This window comes from Xiphophorus hellerii, chromosome 6, assembly GCF_003331165.1.
Source record: "Xiphophorus hellerii strain 12219 chromosome 6, Xiphophorus_hellerii-4.1, whole genome shotgun sequence".
NCBI classification, from domain to species: Eukaryota; Metazoa; Chordata; class Actinopteri; order Cyprinodontiformes; family Poeciliidae; genus Xiphophorus; species Xiphophorus hellerii.
The window spans coordinates 26,264,463-26,288,810 of NC_045677.1; the positions used below are offsets into that span (position 1 = coordinate 26,264,463).

The 24,348-nt window shown below is 38.1% G+C and overlaps 1 protein-coding gene and 3 non-coding genes across 4 annotated transcripts in view; 1 reads left to right on the forward strand and 3 right to left on the reverse strand.

Annotated features, from left to right (window-relative positions):
* The window catches only part of LOC116722037 (contactin-associated protein-like 4), a 102,311-nt gene that overhangs the window by 55,111 nt on the left and 22,852 nt on the right, over positions 1-24,348 (forward strand). The window contains exons 8-17 of the mRNA XM_032566120.1: positions 4,316-4,583; positions 4,792-4,941; positions 7,548-7,719; positions 12,216-12,322; positions 12,677-12,796; positions 13,321-13,521; positions 16,634-16,796; positions 18,742-18,869; positions 19,885-20,055; positions 22,649-22,867. Coding sequence (XP_032422011.1) covers positions 4,316-4,583; positions 4,792-4,941; positions 7,548-7,719; positions 12,216-12,322; positions 12,677-12,796; positions 13,321-13,521; positions 16,634-16,796; positions 18,742-18,869; positions 19,885-20,055; positions 22,649-22,867 — 1,699 coding nt within the window. The remainder of the gene's footprint in view (positions 1-4,315; positions 4,584-4,791; positions 4,942-7,547; positions 7,720-12,215; positions 12,323-12,676; positions 12,797-13,320; positions 13,522-16,633; positions 16,797-18,741; positions 18,870-19,884; positions 20,056-22,648; positions 22,868-24,348) is intronic.
* trnal-uaa (transfer RNA leucine (anticodon UAA)) lies at positions 6,106-6,188 on the reverse strand. Its single transcript has one exon. It is a non-coding gene; the product is annotated as a tRNA-Leu (tRNA).
* On the reverse strand, positions 8,881-8,963 carry trnal-uaa (transfer RNA leucine (anticodon UAA)). The gene has a single exon. It is a non-coding gene; the product is annotated as a tRNA-Leu (tRNA).
* On the reverse strand, positions 10,660-10,742 carry trnal-uaa (transfer RNA leucine (anticodon UAA)). The gene has a single exon. It is a non-coding gene; the product is annotated as a tRNA-Leu (tRNA).

The window sequence follows — 24,348 nt, forward strand, 5'->3', positions numbered from 1 at the left end:
GCACAGACGTCCAACACAGGGGACAGACATCTAACACAGGGGACACGTCCAACACAGGTTACAGATGTCCAACACGGGACAGACATCCAACACACTGGACAGACCTCCAACACACTCAACAGACGTCCAACACAGGGGACAGACATCCAACACAGGTTACAGACGTCCAACACAGGTTACAGACGTCCAACACAGGTTACAGACGTTCAACACAGGGGACAGACGTCCAACACAGGGGACAGATGTCCAACACAGGGGACAGACATCCAACACAGGTTACAGACGTCCAACACAGGTTACAGACGTCCAACACAGGGGACAGACGTCCAACACAGGGGACAGACGTCCAACACAGGGGACAGATGTCCAACACAGGGGACAGACATCCAACACACTGGACAGACATCCAACACAGGGGACAGACGTCCAACACAGGGGACAGACATCCAACACAGGTTACAGACGTCCTACACAGGTTACAGACATCCAACACACTCGACAGACGCCCAACACACTCGACAGACGTCCAACACAGGGGATAGACGTCCAACACAGGGGACACACGTCCAACACAGGTTACAGATGTCCAACACAGGGGACACACGTCCAACACAGGTTACAGACGTCCAACACACTCGACAGACGTCCAACACACTCGACAGACGTCCAACACAGGGGATAGACGTCCAACACAGGTTACAGACGTCCAACACAGGTTACAGACATCCAACACAGGGGACATACGTCCAACACAGGGCACAGACGTCCAACACAGGGGACAGACATCTAACACAGGGGACACGTCCAACACAGGTTACAGATGTCCAACACGGGACAGACATCCAACACACTGGACAGACCTCCAACACACTCAACAGACGTCCAACACAGGGGACAGACATCCAACACAGGGGACAGACGTCCAACACAGGTTACAGACGTCCAACACAGGTTACAGACGTTCAACACAGGGGACAGACGTCTAACACAGGGGACACGTCCAACACAGGGGACAGACGTCCAACACAGGGGACAGATGTCCAACACAGGGGACAGACATCCAACACAGGTTACAGACGTCCAACACAGGTTACAGACGTCCAACACAGGTTACAGACGTCCAACACAGGGGACAGACGTCCAACACAGGGGACAGACGTCCAACACAGGGGACAGATGTCCAACACAGGGGACAGACATCCAACACACTGGACAGACATCCAACACAGGGGACAGACGTCCAACACAGGGGACAGACATCCTACACAGGTTACAGACATCCAACACAGGGGACAGACATCCAACACAGGTTACAGACATCCAACACAGGGGACAGACATCCAACACACTGGACAGACATCCAACACAGGTTACAGACATCCAACACAGGGGACACGTCCAACACAAGGACATTTTCTTCTGATAATCAGATAATCAGACCTTTTTTTAATCTTATTATCTGATTACAGTTTAAATCCAGTGTTTTTTTGTCTTCAGTGTCTCTTAATTTAGTACCAGCTAGTTTTTGTTTTTGCTCCTAGAGACATTTTTGTGCTATTTTTCTGAAACCAAAGGTTACATATTGAGTCCATTCGCTGCTGGAGAGGATCTTATTCATGTTTGTTCTGTTTTTATTTGACCTTGTTGCTTAAATTGGGAGTTTGTGATCAAAACTGAAATATACTTTTGTGGTAAAAATGAAAAATTTGTTTATTCTAGTCAGTTTAGTTGGTTAATTTTTTCTCTGACACTACTGTAGGACCACAAAAATGGATGAACCAGGCCAAAAGATGGAGAAAGTGAGGGACTAATTTAAAAAGATTGAAATTTATTAACCTATAATCAAAGCATTTCCCATCAGAAAACTATCACAACTAGATAACTTTTTTATCCAAAGAGAATTTTCCTGCCATCGGAAAATAATGCAACAACAGTGAATACAGTTATTATAAAATATCTTAAAAATTTAAAATAACTAAAAACTGGAATCTTATAGATGTTGGAGAAAATTACTTTATTTATTGATGCTGTAATTTTGTATTAGGGATTCTAGAATTGTGGAAAAGTTTGGAATATTGCCATGAAAAATCTTGAAGATTTATTAACCCTAGTGTCACAACATTAAAAAATACTCAATTACATGTAAATGAGTACTAACAAAGTTAGTCAAGTTTGCTGACATCTTCACTGCAAAAACACAAAATAATACCAAGAATTTTTGGTGAAATAATCTGCCAGTGCAGCAAGTACTTTTTTATTAATATTAAGGAAATACTGACCTAAAACAAGCTCTTATTTCTTGCAAGTATAGCTATAACGATTCCTCGAATGATTCAAGTACCTCGATTATTAAAATTCCTCAAGGAAAATTACCTGCCTTGAAGCTTCGTTAAATTATGTTTTATTTTTTAGCACACCCTGTTCTGACTCGGTGATTATTTGTGTTACGCAACGCCTATGAGTTGTTGACGAAAGCTAAGTGCTACTAGCATAATGTACAATTTTTACATTCAGTCCTAAATTAATAATTTACAACAGCCCTACTTGTAAGTTAGTTTTGTCTTATTTCAAGTGCACTTGAATTTATACCAAAATGACTTGATAAGATTTTGTGTTTTTGCAGTGATTAATCCAGATCTCCATCTTTTAGAAGGAGATAAAGTTTTATTTCTCTGTTGTGAGGCGGACACATCACATATAAACCATCTGTAGAGGCAGCTTTGATGTTCATCTCCTCAACTCCCTGAGCGCTGAGCTTTCATAACAGACAGTGAAGGCAGAAAGAATCAATCGCAGCAACCGAACCTTCTGAAAATAAATAATACAGGCTGAAAATGACTCTTCACAGAGTCAGCACATGAAACGAGGCTCTCCTTGTTCCTTCAGTTGTTTTCAGCAAAAAACAAAAACTCGACACCGACTGATTTCCAGATATTTTCAGGAACAACTGCACTTTGTTAAACATTTGAGCTGCATCTAACTTCTGTTTAAGTTTCAGATTTTGAACTTAAATGTTTGTCTTTTCGAAAGATACACTCACAGGAGTAAGTTGTGTTAACTTTTTCAAATCTCCAAGAGTTGAACAAATGAAGGTTTTTAAGTTAGTGTTAGGATGAGGTAGTTTCTTGTCTGTAGCAAAATTAGTATATTTCGCAAAACAGCAATGGAAACACTTTCTTCAAATCATACAAGTCACATGATCAAAAACCGGATGTTACTACTGGCCGAATAAGAAACGGGAAGTGCTAGGAGGATGATGGAACAACATAAGTTTTGGTGACTTGAACAAACTTATTAACGTCTAATTTCTTAATTTATGGAAACATTACAGTTGCGAGATTGTGATTTTTCAACATTAGTGGAATATAGACAAAGTTTTGCACATATTTGTAAGGGAAACGCAGCTACTAGCAAGAATCATTCAAGTTTATTAATTTAAACCCAGAAATGTACCATGTCCATTCCAGTGGACATGAGCTTCCAGAACTAAAAAACAAACAATGTTTACATGACTTGCCTTGCAGTTAAATCAAATTTATTAACTAATTTCTGAGTAAAAACCAAAATTTTCCTGTTGACTTTATTTCCAAGGCAGCACCTTCACTTTCAAGTTAAACCACCTTCAAATGTTTTACAGTGCAGCTGTTAGCTGGTTCAAACTCTCTGTTTCTGTGTTAATGGCAGAAAAACAGGGAGCAGCAGCAGCAGTAAGTGTGAGCTGCTTTTCCTTTCAAAGTGCAGAGCAGCATTATTCCTGACAGAAGCTGTTGCTCTCTCAGTGATGGCGTGTTAACTCAGTTACTGCCTAATTTAAGACACACCTCTAATGCAGAACCCTCATAGGTGCTAACATGCAGAAGTGCATGCCATTCTGCAGGTTTAGTGAGAGGTGAGTAGCTTCGCCGGGTTTTTATGGTCCAATTTTTACTTTATATTTTGCCGTGATGATGCATTCTGCAGCACACGCGTCCATATATCACTTTAACAGCTCTACAAAGGGCTTTTAGATGTCATCTCTGTTTCCAGAGCATTATAAAGATAGCTGGGTGATATTCCCAGCAGAGAGCCGGCGCAGTAATATATTACCGCTGCAGCTTTAGCGGCGGCTGCTGTGTCATTACGCCTCAGAACAATGGACTGCAATGAAGTGACGGCCGAGTCCACACACTCCGCCCCGCCGCCGATGAAACGTTTCAGTTTGTGCTTCTGTTCTCAAGGAGACTCGCTGATGAGACACGCCCCCTGCAGCTGATTAATATTCATGTTTTCTGTTGTTTTATCCCTTCAGTAATCAGTTTTTATTCTTTACTGTCAGGGCAACGTGACCTTTTCTTGTGCCGAGCCAGTTCACGTTGCCGCGACGTTCCCGGGACCCAACAGCTTCCTCCGGTTGCCGTGGACGATGCCGTCCACGTCATCTGGGATGTCCGTAGGGTTTCAGTTCAGGACGTGGAACAAGGCTGGGCTCCTGCTCACCTTTGACCTAACAAGTCAAGGAGGTGAGGTGTGGCTGTACCTGGCGGAGGCGAGACTCCGCCTGCACATCCAGAGAGGAGGCAGAGCGCTGCTGGAGCTCAGCGCCGGTCAGTCTGCAGGATGCATCAACTTTTTCACATTTTGTCACTTTATAACCACGAACTTCCATGTATTTCCTCCTCTGAAGCGATTGGACTGCACTGTAAAAACACAAAATATCACATCTCAGTTTTTAAAAAAACTAAAATTCAGGCAGCTGTCATGCATGCATTAAAATCCGTACCATCGATATTTGCCCTTGTGTATTTTTCCTAGGATCTGGGTTGAATGATGGTCAGTGGCATTCGGTGGATCTGACCTCCAGGCCCGGCCGCCTCACCATCTCTGTGGACAAACAGGAAACTGGCGTCGCTCACACATCTCCCTCGTTTCCTGTCTTGGTGTCAAACCAGATCTTCTTTGGAGGTAAATGTGAAACACTGCGGGAACCGACCAAACCCAAACCTGAATCCTGCTGCTGTTTATATTTCACTCTTAAAAAGAGAGCGCTCATATTTCTGATGTTCCTTACAATAGAATAGAATTGTGTTCACTATTAGATTGTATTCAGGTAAGTAAAACACAAATGGAAACATTCATATTCACATACAAAGATAAAAATATAAACAAGACACTCTACAGCAAAGGCAAAGTTACCAAATAAGAAATGTTTTAGTTTTTCCTTTACAAATTAGTGATGGTTATCAACACAGATATAAATATAGCAAGCTAAATAATCTTTATTTTCCTGAAAATGTGATGCACATCTTCTTATGTATGTTAAATGAAAGCAAACATAATTAACAATTTGTACTGTTTTCATTTTTCCTCTCTGATATGTTTTTTATTAAGCTTTTGAAAAAGTTTTTTTACATCTGACCTAATATGTTAAATATTAACATATTCTCCTATCTATCAATATGCAATCATACAGATTTTTTCCTTTTTGTCTTTCGTACAGTTTGAAGTTGTTAGTCAATATTTCACTTGAGAAGAAACTACCGCTGCTACTAAGCTGCAGCCAATGAACTTAAAACATTTAATAAAATGCTGCAAAGAGAATGCATGAAAACACTTTGAAAGCTGATGAATCAGTCACAAACAATATTTTACCATTTTTCAAAATGATTTGTTGCTTTTAAATTGAACAAATTGTTCATTGTTTATGCTCCAGGAGTAAATATGTAAAAAAAAAAAAAAAAAAAAAGAAAGAAAAGCTAGTACTAGCTTAGCATCATTACCAAAGGCTCATCTGTATCCCAGTAAACCAACATGAACCCACTGGCTTCATCAAAACAAACATTTACACTAAACATTCTCACAAAAGTCTGAATTAAACTTTTACTCCTAAATATTAAGCAGAACTTACAGACAGTGGTGATGATGCAGATGGATGGAAGAGCTTGATACTGAGAGCTAAACAAGATGGCTGACTTCCAGCTACATGCCCAAACAGACCTTTAAAATAAAATACATCACTAAATTAACATAAAGTACTTAGCCTACCACAAATTTAAGGCAGTCTACCCTCTCTTGTAAGTCAGGGAGCAATTAAAGTTTGAGTTGAACATCATTATTCCTCATGATGCTTACCAGGAGTGGGGTTTGAACCCACAAGGACATCTGTCCATTGGATCTTAAGTCCAACGCCTTAACCACTCGGCCATCCTGGTGCTTGTAGTTTCTGTCTCTCAGGTAGATTTTGTTTGGCTCCCAACTCCAACTGATGACAAATTTAGCCTGTTTGCTCAGGCGGTTGATGCATATTTAGACATTTTATTTTTAATTAGGTACAGTATTTGTCATTTAATAATCATGTAGAGTAAATAGAACCACATCCATCTAGTGATACCCAAACGTTTTTTTTGGCAATAAGTTAATGGTTTTTGATGTGTGAATAACAAGCCGTTTCAAAAACCTCCTGATTGTTGAGTAACAATCTGTGGGCACTGCCCCGTTACCCAGCAACCTCAGCCCTGTTACTTAGCAGCAGAAAGTGAGCCCCTGCACATTTGGTCAGCTGGTTGTACTGCGGTATGTCGCTGTACAATGGCTGCTGGAAATGACAAGTGTTTTGTTGTTGCCTTACCATTAAGAAACCACTTGCTGTATTATTGTTGATTGTGCAGGAGGCTCTACTAATCCTTTTCAAAGATGTACGGTTGCATAATTGCGCTTCTGAGTGTAAACGTTGAGTAAAGGAGCGTGGTCAGCAGCAGCTTAATTAGATTTAAAGTGACAAGAGGCCCTGAAACATCTCAAAATAGGCAGAACTGACCAGACTAAAATCTCTTTATGTCAGAATGATAAAAAAAATTAGCTCATAAACTTATTACAACCTGTTCAAGGAAACATAATAGGTCACCTTGAAAATATTAATGTTTTGTAGAATTTTTTTTTTTTTTTTTTTTGTGATATTAAGTCAGGTTAGGTTTGAATATCAGTGCTTTTGACTTGGTGTATTTAGCCCAAAGGTTTGGGCTAAATAACATGAATATCTGATACGCTTCCACTGGTACCCTTTTTACAGTTATTAAAGTTAAAGGTTTACCTAATTTTTCTCCCTTTTAATCTTCCTTTTCTTAATTTTAAGCCAATTTTCTTTCTCCTGCTTCCTTCCTATTATCATATTCCACCCTTTTGTTCGCTCTGTTCTTCCATTGTTTCATTTTTCACCGCCTAAACGGCCGTCCTATTTTCGCCCACTAAGCAAGATTCTAGTCCAGACATATTCTTATATCTGCCTTGGAGCTCTTCATCATCTCGCACATGCAGATTCACAAGTTTAAACACTATCTCCTTCTCCATATTTAATGGACTACAGAAGGAGAAAGTAGTTCCTCTTGTTAGAACGGTATCAACTTCAACATGATAAGAACCAAATCAGAGGGTTACTCCAACTTAGAGCATGTCTATCAATTTAATTTCATGTTAGTTTTGTATATAATTTTACTTGGTATTTACTCGTATTACGTTTAATCGATATAATCTTTCCTGCTGCATTTTAATCTCCTCTCTGCTGCTTTTTCAAGGTTGTCCTGCTGAAGATTATAATCAGGAATGTAAAAACCCTCACGACACTTTCCAGGGCTGCATGCGTCTCCTCGCTTTGGACAACCAGCCAGTCGACCTCATCATGGTGCAGCAAAGGCTTCTGGGAAACTACAGCCAACTCCAGATCGACATGTGCGGCATCATCGACAGGTCAGGGTCTCCAGAATGCTTCCTGTCGGTCTGTAGTTTGAACGGGATTTTCCAGATGGTTCCAGTAAACACAAATCTGTGTTTGCTGCAATGATTTTCTGGGAAGTATGGTTATGGATTCTGTTTATATTTGGTACAGAGTTAATGTACTACTTCTGCTGGAAAATTATTTACTGTCCAGCAGAAGAGTGGAAGGTTTGGCAGAAAACCTTAGAGATACATTTCCTCCTGGTTACAACGATTCACAAAATCAATTAATACGATTGTATTTGCCTTCATTTTTGATGTTATCTGAAAAATTATAATTCCTTTCTAATTATTGATGTACAATCAATGAGTAATAATTCATATCATGACCAACATGTGATCAAAATCAATAGTTTGATAGAATATAATATATATAATATAAAATATTCACTGGACTCTGATCCAAACCCAGCTGCTAACCTGCTGAGTAGCTGGCGCAGCAGCAGTTTCAGGTTTCCCACCGTGCCTCCTAACTACTTAAAAACATAAAACAAAGGCCAGGAGAGAAGGTCACGCCACCATTTTAAAACATAAAATTAATCAATAATATATCGACTCATATGAAACACTTAGATCGCGTTAATTATCTTGTCCAGCCCTAATACTAATGTAATTTAAGAAGGTGGACCATCATAAGTGTCCAAGAATTATTTTAACTCAAATTCAGTCTTGTTTCAACTGCCTCTGCTAGGAAGACTGGAATATAGTTTATCCTTTAAAGATGGTAGCAGGAGTTGGGTTCAAACCCATGAGGACATCTGTCCATTGGAGCTTAAGTCCAACACTTTAACCACTCGGCCATCCTGATTGCTATAATTCAATTAACTTTTACACAGTTAATTGACACCAGATTCATTTGATTTTGTTAAAGTTGCGGAGCTAGTTAACGTTCGATGACTTCTTGAAACATGTATCAATATCTTTAAAAAAATAGCAAACGTCAATTTTGTTTGATTTCACTCAGGTTTACCCCTCTACACATACTATCTAGTAACTCTATATAGATTATAAATGCAGGCTCAAAATTTACCTTCAGTAACTTTCAACAACATTATCCAGGTTGCTTTAGTACTATATTTAACATCTTTTGGTTCCCATTGCCCCTACCAGAAGAACTAGATACAGTTAATCAAATACCAGGAGTGGGGATCGAACCCACGAGGACATCTGTCCATTGGATCTTAAGTCCAACGCCTTAACCACTCGGCCATCCTGGTGCGGAGTATGTTCATTGCAAAAACACAATTATTTTTGGTCTAGTTTCCAACAAGTATTTTAGAACACTTGAACAAGTACATTTTCAGCAAGGTACTTTAAAGTGATGTACTAGTTCCTCTGAAAGATTATTTCAGACCTCGATATCCTCTAGTTCTGTTTACTTCTAGACCTCAACACTTTTCAGGAGATAACTGGTGAAGATTTACCACAGGAGTGGGGATCGAACCCACAAGGACATCTGTCCATTTGAGCTTAAGCCCAACGCCTTAACCACTCGGCCATCCTGGTGCTCTGATGATATAAGCTCACTTGAAACCTGACATAAAAAAAAGATTAATTTTAAAAGCTGATCCTGAAAACCTTCAACAAAATTGAAGGACATTGACTGAACATCTTTATTTACCATTAAAGTAAAATGTTTAGGAGTTACCCCTCACCTGAGTGAAGTTGGCCAACTCACCTTCTTCAAATTAAACAAAATTTGTGTCAAATTGCCATCACACATATGCGCAACACTCCCTTATAGTGGGAGAAAAATTTCCACACCTTAAAATAAGATCCTTTTGGAATGGAAAAAATGTTAGCAAAATTATTTTTTATTGCTAAATGATGATAAGAAAAAGCTTGTGCAATTTTATTGTTTGTCAACTTTTATCCGGACTTTTTTGGTTATGTCCCAACCCTAAGAATGTCAGATATAATAGCTGAGTACCTTATTTGCTCTGGATTATCTGAATTGCTTTGACCTTAAATCTTTTTTTCTGGAGCCTTTAAGGCCAAAAAGTTAAGAAACAAAAGTACAAGAATGTCACCGCTGTGATGTTCAGCTCCCACACACAGATCTGACTGCTCACTGAAACAGAAAAAGAGAAATAAAATCACAGCTCTCCACACTCCCACTCTGATTAAATTCAGGGTCCATGAGATATGAAGTTATGAGGAAAATTGAGTTGCGGACCCACCTTCCGTACGCTTGTCTGACCTCAGATCAAACTATTACATCTGTGTTTGCGTGTCTGTGTCCAGTCTAAAGGGCAAAGCAACCCCCACAATAAGCAACACACAAAAGCAGCCACGCGTTTAATTGATCAGAGCGATCAGTCTGATGACAGGAACTGGATCAGCAGCTCTGCTCTTATTGCAAAACTTCTGACAGAAATGCTTTGCTTAGCTTCTTTGATGAATTCTTTGGAAAACCTAAAAACGTAAAATTTTTGTCTCATTCTAAAGAGCTTGGTATGAATTATTAGAAAGTAACTTTACTGTATTTTAACTGTAGTATGTGCTGCACTCGCTTTAGTGTATCTTTATGAAAAATAAGCCTTGCAACATCTACTTTTTTTTTAATGAAATCACAGGTTATAGAAGGAAGGAAGATGCGCTCAGTGTCTTCTTCAGAGGTTTTCATGTTCTTTCCTTCAGTGATTCTGGGTGCAGTGCCCCCGCAGGTGAGGAGGTTGCTCAATGAGTTTGGATCGTTTGACACAGTGCAGTGTGAAAGAGAACGACACCTGCTGAAAATGTAACAAATGTTGTAGTTTTGGTTCCCAGACAAACCGAATCTACCGAACTAGCAGGTGGTAAAACAGCCTTAACCTCTTTAGGCTTAATTTTACAACCGATATAAGAAGTTAACTCCACTCTTCCGCATGTCAGAAGTTGCTGATAATATGTGAGATAAAATTCTAACTGTTCTACCAGGAGTGGGGCTCGAACCCACGTGGACTTCTGCCCATTGGATCTTAAGTCCAACGCCTTAACCACTCGGCCATCCTGGTTGTAGAAGGCCAAAGGTCATGTTGATTATCAAGCCTTTGATTGTTCTGTTTTGATATTGCAAAGACCTTCAATCCATTCATAGTTGTATCTGCAACAGAGTGATTTTAGTAGATGAGTCTATTTTGCTGATTATTTGATTAATTTGCATGTCAGGTTTGGCTGTAGTGTGAAACAGAACCACAGCAGCTGAAAATATAGTAAATATTGGATATTTGGACCTCAGTCGAACCGAATCTACCCGACTATCAGGTGTTCCTTCGAATCGCACTTAAAGCATCAGCATGCAGTCAAACAAGCAAAAAGCACAGTAATAGAGGAAAAAGAAACTTCTGAAAATTTCTGTTTTCTACACCCATTTGTGCCCTTTGCATCTTCTTTACTCAGCTCTAAACATAAAGCTACGGCTTTTCATCATTAGAACCATCATCGCTAAACTTTCAGTACATGTGGAGCGTTGAGTTTTCAGTGATGATGGACTCAGTTTGAAGGTAGTTTCTTTAGGTACAAAGCAGCAAAATGCCTCTGTTCTTTGCCATGATTTTCTGTCTGATGTTGAAAGCTTGTCAGATCTTTTGATCAAACATTTGAACGCTAGAAGTTTCCATTGAGCCCATTTGTTTGATTGTATTAACTGTCTTTTACTCTCAGAAGCTTTCTGAGTTTCTTGAGACTTTCTTCAGCTCTCTGAGACAATTTACTCTAATCAGAGTCACATTTGCACATGAAACAGAGAAACTTCTAATTATTTTATAGCTGTAACTGAACTTTAAGTGTGGTATTTTACTATTTTTTGGATACGAATGATGCGTAAACTGTCTTCATCAAAATAAGAGCATCAATGTAAAGGTCTAACTAATGAAGGAATTGTCAAAAGTCAAACTGACGTCGAACTTTATTCAACTGAAAGTTTGCAAAATAGCCAAGTAAATTAGCTCTTTAAAATTTATTTAGAAAAATCTTTTAGGGAAACTAAGTGGGCTAAACATTTTCAAAGTTAGCCATAGTGCCAAACAAAAAACGTAGCTCTGCTATCAGTGGATTAGCGGATTAGGAGACTGATACTGTGAATCACGTGATGAGCGTTTTATAGATATTTGAGATACCGTCTGTTTGACACCAAGGACGTCTTCCTCTGTTTCTCTTCCATGCGGCGTCACACAGGGCTCAGTTCTTGAGCCTCTACTTTTTTTCACTGTATCTTCTTCCGTTTAGCTCCATTTTTAGGAAGCACAAATGAGCATTTATTGTTTTGATTATGACTGCAAACAACAAAAGTAATGAGAGAATGACACTTTGAAACTCTAATTTTATATGTTTAAGTTGATTTATAGTATCTTTTCTGCGTCTTCCTGTATTTATGCTTTCATAATTCTATCTGTTCATCATTTTTGGATGATTTAAATGCACTTTGCTCCACATAATATTTTAGAGTTAATGTCTCTCAGTAAAAAGATAATCTTCTCCTGTTTTAGGTGCTCTCCCAGTCACTGTGAACATGGCGGCCTCTGCAGTCAGACCTGGACCGTCTTCCACTGCAACTGCTCCGACAGCGGCTACAGCGGCGCCACCTGCCACAGCTGTGAGTCATGTTATTTCATCCCAGATTGGCGCAAAGTGCCTTTCTGCAGCTTCTGCAGCTTTAGAAGCTGATATTATTGTGCGTCATATTAATGGGTGTACCAGAAACACACAAATTCAAAGGTTCCAGCTGGAATTTATTGTGTTTCAATGAAAAGCGTTTTCTAACTCTTCATTGTGTGTGTTGAATAAAAGTATTTTATAAACTGATTTGGTTTACTGATGTTCCTCAGACATAAAACCTCAGATTATTTTTCTTGCTGTGATCTCTACATATGAAGTAACCCCCATGTTGAGCGGTTTTCTTCCTCCTTTTCCAGCCTTCTGACCATGTTCTCATTATTTTTCCTCCCAGCGGCGTATGAGGAGTCCTGTGAAGTGTACAAACACAGCGGTAACACGCCGGGATATTTTTACATCGACGTGGACGGCAGCGGACCCATCAAACCACAGCTGGTCTACTGCAACATGACAGGTGACACACACACACACTCTCAGTCCGTCATTCCTCATTAATATTTTACAGGGTTTCATAATTACAGCTGATCTTCCTCATCTTTTATTCTACATAACCACGTCTGTCCTGTTTGTTTATTGGTTGTATAAACAGATTGGTGTTGTATGTTTGATATTTGTTATCTCCTGTCTTCGATTTGTCCCAGAACATATTTAATATGATGTCAGATCGTTGACACGTTTAACAGAGTCAACATTTATTTGACACACTTTTAGATAAATAGTTATTTCATACAAATTTAATGGACAAAGTTATAAACTACTTTTATTTCAACTCTTCAGAAGCACAGAGTTAATGTTCTGAAACAAAAAGAAGAATGATTTTCAAAGCAGGAAGTTTTTCTCCCTCCACATTTGTCTATGACGAGGTCACTTCATTGTTTATATATTTCTGACTTCTTCTATTTCTGTTAGACATACGTTTTATGCTGTAATGTTTCTTTCAGTGATAATCATTAATATTTATCACCTTATCGTCACCAGATGAGAACACCTGGATGGTGGTCCAGCACAACAACACAGAGCTCACCAAAGTTCGATCCTCTCCGGGGGAAAACCAGCATTTGGTTCACTTTGACTACATGTCTGAAGAGGAGCAACTAGTTGCCATCATCCACCAATCAGAGCATTGCCAACAGGAACTGTCCTATCAGTGCAGGAAGTCCCGCCTACTCAACACTCAAGGTAGATTTGATGTAATCAATTATGCATGTTGGCAGTGATTGGCACCACAAACTATAAGGTTAGTTATGCTAACACCGTATTTAGCAGAAGCTAATGCTAAAGTGCTAACTTCAATTTATCTTATATCGGCCAAGGAAAGACTACAATTCTCAAGCACCAATTTAACTCTGACATTACAATTTCCATATTTTATAAGACCCTTAAATATTGCATTTATGGTTATATATTGATGTTGTTCCTGCAAGTTTCAAAATAAGAGCATGAATCTAAACAGCTAGCTACTTGATGAATTCTTAACAGCTGGTAACCAAAACTTCAGCACAGATGACAAACTTTATTCAGCTGAAAGCTTACAAAACAGATGAGTAAGTTAGTGCTTAAGAGTTTTTCCTAAAAAAATATATGAGGGGAAACTAAGTGCACATAACAATTTTAAAGAAAATTAGCACCACTATTAGTGCATTAGCAGATTACTGGTGTGCCCACCACTCCATGTTGGTTGTCTAGGTTAATTAAACTTTTTCTAAAACTTAAATGATAAAGCCTTTAAAACAGACACTTAAAAGAGCAACAACTGTAATACAACAAGTTAAAGTAAAAGTGATTGTTATGATCATGTTAAAAGAAATAAGTATTACGAATCAGGTTATGATCAGAATGAACTGTTCTTTGCTAAGTAGGAAAAAAATTAAAGAGGGAAAGTAGCTGTCAGCAGCTGCTAATCATATGCAAATACTCTTCATTAAGTCATGATTAATGGTGTCGCCACCTCAGTAAAAGTCAGAGTTTTTGCAGCTTGCTACTTTGAGTCACACAGACATGCTAACACAATGTTAGCTAAGAAAAGCATCAGCAATAATAAAGTTTCTGCTCATCCCATCTGGGAGAATCAATGTGAATCCAGCTGTGATCTCCATGTTGTTGTGTGATTAAAGGTGTAATTATTAACTACGTTTAAGGTTTTTTGCTAAATTAGTTGATTATTTTAATTAATATTGAGCAACTTCACTGTTATTTATTATACAATTTTGATTATGTTTGTAAATCAGTCGACCAGTCGCTGAATATTAACTTTGAATCAACCAGGTTCCCTTCCGGTGCTTTTATTTGTTTGTATTTCAGTCTGTATTTGAGGTCATATTTTAATTATTCAAAGGTTGATCTCACTACTCAACCATCTAATCCTAATCCCTTTAATCTCCTAATCTTATCTGGGGGCGATAAATAATCTTATTTCACAGCTTTTCCTTCAGTTTGCCCAAAGTCTGGCCTCAAATATTAAACGATGGTCATGTTTGAAACAGAAATAAAATCTCTTCGATCATCAGGTAGCTTCAGATTTCTGAATTTACAACACAGATCGGTAAAAAACAGATTTTGTTCAAATTGACAGATTTTACTCCTTCAGCAGTATCTTGTTTGGTATTTTAGCATCTTGTTTATTATTTTAAAGGTTTAATTGAATGAAAAATGCCAAGTCTTTTCTAAAGATGATGAGCTAAACTTAAAAGTGTCAGGATCTCAGGTTGTTTGAGTTGGTTTTGAGGTTTTTTTATTTCAATCCTTTTCTTTGATTCGATCAGTCATGTTTCTGTTTTACTTTGGTTCAATCCTTTGTCAGATTACAGTTTATTATGTTTATTTCTGGTCTTTTTTATTCTTTGTCAATTAAGTTTTTTAGGTCTAATTAATCTTTAGTGTTAGATTTTTTTCCCTCTCTCCCCTCATACCTGCAAACTGTTTCTAATCAGAAACAGTACTGATCCTTGTTCAGTAATCAATACCCCCAGTTTGTGCACAACTTATTCTCTGTTATTCCCTGCTGATTCCTCCCTTCACACCCTGTTATTTGCCCTGGTTCTTCCTTAGGTTCCCTGCTGTCTTTTTGCTTGGATTTATGATTTTTGTTCTGCTCTGGCTCCCTGTGATTTTTGGATGTTTATCCATCATTTATGCTAAGTCTTTCTGCATATGGATCCACCATCAAAACATACATCATGACAATAAGGGCAGAATTTACTTTTTCTAGGCACATTTATAGCACAATCAAGTAACTATGTTACCTTCAGTTGTTGTGAAAATGCTGTAGGTATACAGCGTTTTAAAAATAGAAATCTGACTTTGCAATTCGACGACTCTGTCTCTTTAAGAACCGTTTTTACCAGAGTTTCACTGAGAAGTAGCTCGTATAATGAGATGAGCTGATGCGCGGTTCCACCAGGTGTTTGCTAACTGGTGCTGGCTAGTCTGAAGGAGCTGAGCAGGGGAGCATTTTAGGTCTAGTATCTAAGTATATGTGAAATAAAATGAAACTAACTTTTAAGTAATTAATTCCTTAATATTGATGAACTATGACTAGTTCCACTGGCAGATTATTTCACCTTACAAAATATTTTTCTCATTTTATAAGTTATGTAATAAATTTTTTTTATCAATATTAATAGATTAGAGACTTAAAACAAGCTCTGAAACTCCTGTTATGATCGTCAGAAGTGATGATGATCTGCTCTTTGTTTCTGCTCTTATTTACGCCTCTGAGATTTGGGGTCATAGTTCAAGCATTATCTGAGCTTTTTAGATGCTAATCAGCTGTAAAAAGCAACACCTTGTTGCCACAGTTATGCATCACAGCAACTGTCCAAAAGTAAGAAATTATAAGAAAGAACGTTACAGAAATATGTGAGGCAAAGCAACGTTTTCTCTGTCATGTAATAGAAACGTTGGTTGAAAGCTTAGCAGACAGTGATATATGAGTAAGAAAGAGACGAGGAATAGAAGTCTCAATATAACCTCCTTGCTGCTTGCTGGAAAACAAAAGAAGCGCCGACTGAGCGCCTTCACAGTGTGTATTCTGTCATCATCTGCTGTATCACAGCATTATTTTCAGGAGCTGGCAAACATCCCTCTGTTTCAACTTCATATAGACTTAGAGATGAGGACGGCTGCCTGGTCCAGTCCAGATCCTTCCAAAGGGTTCTTCAGTATTCCTACTGTTACGTTTTACTGTAAATCACTTTAGATGGCAAACATAAGCAGAGTTTAAAGCCAAAGTTTGAGTTAAAAAGCCTCTGGATGATGAATAATGAGGTGAGGGGTGCTGTTTGTGTTCCAGAGGGGTCTCCGTTCAGCTGGTGGCTCGGCGGGCCCGGTACCGGACTGGTCCAGACCTACTGGGGAGGAGCTCATCCAGGCAGCCAGCAGTGTGCCTGCGGCCTGCAGGGCGACTGCGTGGATCCACAGCTTTACTGCAACTGTGACGCCGACCGGATGGAGTGGTACTAACAACCTTTAACACAAAAAAAGTGGCACATTTTGTATAAACTTTATGTAACAATTTTTTTAAAATTACATATTTTTTAAATAAATAAATTAAAAATTAATTAATTAAAGTAAAACATTTACAGTTAGCAGAATTTGCAAAATTGTTCTGCAACCATTTAAGGGTTTTATTATATTAAAATTTTTGTAATTAATTAAATTATAACATTCTTAATATTAGAATTTAATTAAAACATTTATGTTGTAATTCAATTTTTAAAAATATATGTTTAATAAACATAATTAAATTTTTCTTCCTCTATGTTTTATTGCCTGAAATGTTTTAGTTCTCAACCATTTCTGTTTTTATCTTAACATTAATACAACAAAGAGCTTGAATGTCTTTTAGATTAACTGGTCAATAATTAGTTGGAAAATGTGCTTAATAAGATATTTTATTTAGTGAATTTGAACCAGACGAAGCTAAAACTGACACTTGAGCAGTTCTGAGTAGAATATATTTAAATAAATATATTCTATTGTACAGTTTTGACTTAATTACTGCTCTCACTGTGTTTTGAGTCTGTATGCTCCAGTTAACGATTAACCGATCACTAAATTAATTGACATTACAGTCCAAATAATTGCCCCTTTTATTAGTAGAGTCATATTTCTCCTACCATAAAACCTGTCCTGCTCTCAGGTAGATTCTCACCTGACACCTGAACACAGGTGTAAATGCACAGAGCCGCTTGCTCGGCTGAGACGGAGAATTAACTGTCAGATCTGACTCAATCTGGCTGGCTAGTAAGAACGTCATCCTTAGGAGAAAAAGCTGAATAAAAAGCCAAATCAAGCTGTTGCTGCTGTAGTTTTGTTCAAACTAATTAGACTAATTAGGAAACATGTGAAAGCATGAGACAGTAATTTATCCTGCGGCTTCATTTCATTTTACTCCCATCTTCCTGCTTCTCATCTCCTCTTTTGTTCCTCCATGTTTGACTCATTTTGTTCTTTAATCTTTTACTTTTCCAACATCTCCCTTTGTCATCATGCTTTCATGCCTTTATCTCTTTTTACCTAATTTAGCATTTCTCTCTCTTACTTCCATCAGTTCTTGTGATTTATATTCTGTACAGGTGCTCGAAATCCCTTGAAAATGCCTGAATTTCATTCATGTGTTTTCATTGAAAGTGCTTGATATTCAAACTGCTCAGTTTTGTAATGAAGTGCAATCGAATGTTTGACTAAAAGCCTAAATTTGGAAAATGTTATTTACAGTTAGTTCCACTTTTTTCTCACTCTCTAAAGTCAAGTCAGACTAAACTTTTTTTGTTGTTTTTTGTTGGTTAAATTCACCGAAATAATTTTTATTTACTAGAAGCCAGAAAACATAGGAAAAGCCTTTTTTAGAAATTTCCTTCTAACTTTCTTTGTATATTGTGGTTTAATTATTTAATTTGAGAGGGGAGATAATTTACCATAGCATGACTTGTTTGGATTGTTTCAATGTAATATTTATTATTACTAATGGATCAATGACTTATTGGCATTTTTACATTGAACAACACTATTTAAATTGTTAAGTTAGTGTTTTGTTCTCCGACCATAAAGTGCATAAAGTGAAAGAGACATTTCAAAACATAAAATTTTGGTATATTTTAGTTTATTTTTTGCCTGCTGTACATGTATAATACTATAACAAGACATTGTTAATAACAGCAATTAATAAATAACATCACATAATCATAAATTGAAACTCTTTTTTTGTTCATTTGTATTGTTTTTATCTCCAAAGTTTTGCTGGAAAAGTTTGAAAACTTACCTAAAAAAAGCCTGAAGTGTGCTTTAATTTTACTGTGGGAAAAAAATACAAAAGCTCTGTTTACAGCGATTCTTCTTATCTGTACCGTGTCAGTCTATCTCATCCTATCTGACCTTTTTCTCCTATTCCTCTCAAAGGAGCGAAGATTCGGGTTTTATTTCCTATAAGGAGAGCCTGCCGGTCCGATCGCTGGTGCTCGGTGACGTTCACAGGCCCGGTTCAGAAGCTGCTTACAGGGTGGGGTCGCTCCAGTGTCATGGCGACAGTAAGTCCATCACTATAATAAACTGGTATTATAGCCAGTTTAACCAGTGATTAAACTGGCTATAATACCAGTTTAATCACTGGTATTATAGCTTTTTGGAATCCCATTTAAGTTTAATGTTCTGTCTTGTGAATTTACTGGAGGAGTAATTAATTATCTGGACAAAAATACAGAGTCATATAAAACACCATACAGCCAACAATTGAGAAAAATATTACATTTTGATAAGTGCCATCATCAAAATCTTAAAATATGTTGGTCAATGTTTCATTTATTATTAATCAAAAGCAACTCTAAACAGGTCAGTTTTTAGTCTTGATCTAAAGAAAGTCAGTGTTTCAGCTGTTTTGCTGTTTTCTGGAAGTTTATTCCAGATTTATGGTGCATAGAAGCTGAATGCTGCTTCTCCATGTTTGGTTCTGGTTTTGGATGCAGAGCAGAACCAGAAGACCTGAGAGGTCTGGAAGGTTGATACAACAACAGGTCTTTAATTTATTGTGGAGCTAAGACGGCCAGTGATTTATAAACTAACAACAGTATTTTAAAGTCCATTTTCTGAACTACAGAGAGCCAGGGGAAGGACTTTAAAACTGCGTTATGTGCTCTATCTTCCTGGTTTTAGTCAGAACGCCAGCAGCAGCGTTATGGAACTGATTGATTTTTTAGTCAGACCCGTGAAGACACTGTTGCAGTAATCAATGCGACTAAAGATAAGCACATGGATGAGTTTCTCTAGATCTCGCTGAGACATTAGTCCTCTAATTCTGGAAATGTTTTTCAGCTGATAGAAGGCCGACTTTGTAACTGTCTTAATGTGGCTCAGATGGTTCTGACCAGAACATGAGCCTTAATGTTCTGGCATGAAGGTAGGTATCATGTTGGATCAGATGAAAACCTGATCCGTAGTTTCCGGCTGTAATAAAATCTGAATAATTATCAATGTAACTCTGAGCTACTTTGTCAGATATGCCTGCTCTGTGGGTAGTTGTGTGATAGCCATATTACTGTTCCACAGAAAACTTCTGGAACGCGGCATTTTTCGACCAGGAGACGTCGTACCTCCACTTTCCCACCTTCCACGGAGAGCTGAGCGCAGACGTCTCTTTCTTCTTTAAGACCACTGCTTCCTTCGGGGTGTTCTTGGAAAACCTGGGCATCAAAGACTTCATACGCATCGAGCTGAGCTGTGAGTGCGGCGGAAGCCCGAGGGCACGGATTTGACGCGGATTAGGATGATGTGCCAGTAAAACCTGGAAGCTTTAATCTGCTCACACCCAGGGAATGCAGTGTGGTTGGAAAAATCCTGCAGAGAAGGAAATGTTGTTTTTTGATTTGAAATTCCCTGAATGAGATGGACTAAGGGGCCTGGACTTTATTTGGGCTCTTTTCATTGAGATTGATTTCACACCGGATAGATAGTCTAGTAGATCTGGTTCAATTAGAGACCAAATTTGCAACATTTGTTAAATTTTCAGCTGCTGTGGTTCTCTTTGTCACTGCACTGCGTTGAAAAACCTGTTCCCCTCCTCACCTGTGGGGGCGCTGCACCAAGACACTGAAGGAAGCAACACAAAAACCTCTGTAGAAGACACTGCGTGCAACTTCTCAAAATGTAAACGAAAATCTGAATAGCATCAGATTTTGTCTTTGCTAAAAGACAAAATGAGCCTTTTCTGCCGCTAGCGTTAGACTTACATGTTGTTTTGGTTGTATTCACCCAGAATTCCCTCTTCTGTAGTCCACTTTCTGCTTTTGGAGCGGGAAAGGTGTGAATGTGCAATCTAACTCTGTTGTGGACCAATAAATAAGGTTTCATTTTGGTTAAAGTAAACTCTGGTGCAGTCTGAATGCGTATGTGAATGCCAAGTGGACTGGAGATCGCTCCAAAAGCAGGAAGTGCACTACAGTGAAGGGCATTCTGGGTAAATTCAACCAAAACAACCATGAGAGTCTAGCGCTAGCGGGAGAAATGACTCTTGGCCTTTTGAGAATAACCACGAAAATCTGATGCTGCATTTTTGTTTATGTTTTGTGAAGAAGAAAGTTGTGCTAAGTATCTTATTCTGAGGCTTTCCTTCCGTTATTTTTGGTGCAGCGCCCCCACAGGAGAGGAGGGGAACAGGTTTTTCAAAGTGTTTGGTTCTTTTGACAGGACATTGTGAAACAAACCGCAGCAGCTGAAAATATAACAAATGTTGCAACTTTGGTCCCCAATCGAACCAAATCTACTGGACTATCACGTGTGAAAACACCCTAAATAAAACCCATGTGGTCAAATAATCTTTCTGTAGATCTCAGCTGAAGTAGAAGATGGATACCTTTCTTTTCACATAGACTTAAATAATTCAAGCCGTTATTTCTTGTAATTTTGATGATTATGGCTTGAAATTTAGTGTGTAAAAGTTATATCGAATTCATAGAAAGTTGAGTGGAAGGAGAACTCTGGTAGGAAAAGATGCAAGAACAGAGATAACCACAACCATGAAACATGCAAACTCCATGCAGAAAGATTCAGTCCCAGGACTTTCTTACTGCAAGGCAACAATGCTGCCAACTGTTCAGCTCTTAGAAGTGATTCACAAGGGAAAAACATTGGGCCCATGTTTCATTATTGTTTTTCTTTTTTAGCTCATTATGTGAACCTTTTTATCTGTTGCTTTTGGCGGCACCTCCTGACTAGGCGCATTATTTGTCCCTGCTAGTGTTCTGCATTTCTTTCCTTTTAGATTCCCTCTGTCTCTGTTCTCAGTTATTCACTCAGCTGCTCTCACTGTATCTCGGTCCATTAATCATCTCTCCTCAGGATAAATTGCCCTCTGGTTCATTCAGTCTCTGCTAGTTCCTTCTCTTACTCTCACTTCACTCTCTGTTCTCTTTCATGTCTTGTATTGTTGGATTTCATCTAATGGTTTTACTTTTGGAGGTCAGGATGACAGTAGAATGTACTAGAATACTTTTATTTAACAAAATTACTTGATTTCAATCATGAGTTATTGTCACAAATTGTTCTATTACAGCAAAGAATATTAGAATAAATGTATTTTATGTCTCTGCTGCTGATAAACATGAAGGAATTAGATCTGCAATTCCTAGATTTGTTAAATTTAAACTGTTTATGTGACTGTAAAGTGACTATTTTAACATCTAATTTAAAATAAAAACATTAAGTATTGTGCCAAATTATAATAAATAACACTTATCAAATAATTATTTAATTGTGTCATTAATCTATTAGAACTGGATATTAAAAAGGAATTGATTAAATATAGAATTAATTACATGTGCTTCAGTTAAACATATTGATCTAATTTGAAAATCTAGTTTTAATTATTTTATGATTTAATACATTATTTCATGTTCCTGAAAAAGTTAGAACCAACCAATCAGAGCCAAGAGGCGGGTCTTATTGCTGTCAATCATCCCTCCATGTGGCGCAGCTTTTCATGAGTACCAATTAGCATGGCCAATGACGACAATGATGACAGTAAGTTGTTTTTCTGCCATTAGCACATTTAGCAGCGAGTACATGAAATTGACTGACAGCACTAAGACCGTCCTCCTGGCTTTTATTTGTTGTTTTTGGAGCATTTCTTTAGATTATCTGTCTCATATTATACTGCCACGACACGGCGACAGTTTTGACAAAAATGTAAAACACATATTCTTTATGAAAGTTACGTACTGCAGTTTTAATGCGGGATTCCACAGGGTTCAGTTCCTGAGCCTCTGCTTCTTTGCTTCTTTAGCTTAAACATCTCTTTTTTTCATGATCATTTCAGCTTCCACTCAGGTTGTTTTCTCCTTCGATGTTGGAAACGGCCCACTGGAGGTTAGCGTTGAGTCGAGTTACCCGCTCAACGACGACCGGTGGCATCGCATCCGAGCCGAGCGGAACGTGAAGGAGGCGTCGCTCCGTCTGGACGACCTTCCAGTCGCCACCCAGGAGGCTCCAGCTGACGGACACATCCACCTGCAGCTCAACAGCCAGCTCTTTATAGGTGAGGACGGCTCGTTTGTCCCCTCATTTCTCTTCCTCAGCTGTAGCGTCTGTGGCTTTTGATCTCTTTATCCTTTTATTCTCTCGAGCTTTTCACCATCTCATATCTCTCCACTGAACGCTTCCTGGATATAAATCTAATCTACTGTTTATTTTCTCACACAATATCTTCTGTGATCTCCAGGAAATTTGAGGTTCACCACATCTGCTGAAAGCTTTTAGCCTGTTTTTCCCAACAGTAAATCTCTCTGTTTCACATACATGTTAACAGCAGGAGTCACTTTATGAAAAAATCTATTGTACCATGTAGAACAGATCAGCTTGATGGCAGTTCATGCAAAGACTTTTGTAAAACAAACCGACTGGTTTTACCAAATTTTCAAATGTTTGTTGTATATTTAAGGTCACTTTGGTTACTCAGATGTGGAAAGTTAATTTTTTGTAGTTAATAAGGCACTGGTTTATTTTAAAGGGTTCCTATTATGAAAAATTCACGTTTTGCATGATTTTGTACTTCCGTTTGGGTCTATGGTGCTTCTAAAACCAGCCTAAGCGTCGTAAGAGAACACCCAGCCAGTTTTTGGCAAAATGTTAACATAACTTAAACATAAAACAATGTTTTTGGCAGCATAAGTTGCTAAATATCCAATATAAGTTAACCGTAGGTCACAAGTCAGCAGCTACTGCCCTTCACCTAGTGACCCCAGCGAAGTTTCGGCCGTTACCTAGCAACCCAAGGAACTCTAGCACTACTAATCAGCTGGTTTTATTGCTGATGCAATTCTTTTCTAAATACTTTAAAAAAATATTTATTAATATCAATACTTACAGTTGGTAGAAAGGAAAAGTACTTCCGGTGACAATATTTGGTGTTTACTATATAGTATAATACAAAAAACTGAAAAGATGTGAAGAGATTATAACATGATAAATATGTATATTTTTATTTTATTCTTAGTCTTTCCAGGTCAGATGCAGCTCTGTTTTTCTTTTGCTGGGTTAACAGATGTAAGCGTCCGCAGAGCCGTTAACCCTGCACACACTTACGAACAGATGGAGCCCGAAAAAAATTTACTGAAACCAGAAGAAATTAGCATCAGTGTTGTAAACAAGCAGACGCTGCAATTAAATTATTAACTTGTTACTCGAGGCTACCACACTGAAGTTAACCCTAATCACTCCTCCTTATGTTATTCTAAGTACAATAGCTGGGCTAATATGAGATTGTTTGGGTTTCATTTTCTTACATTCCTACTTCACCAAAAGTTGTTCAATTCTCAACTTATAAGCATTTGAGTTGATCATTTTACCACATTCTCATATGTTCACATAAGATTATTTAAATTTTTTACAGGCTAATAATAAAGTTTAGTAAAATGGTCTGAACTTTACTGATACTGCACTCTTAAGGGCAAACTCAGATCCTAAAATTTGGTTAAATGCCTGAAAATCCCTTCTGTTTTGCTTGTGAGAAGAACACTG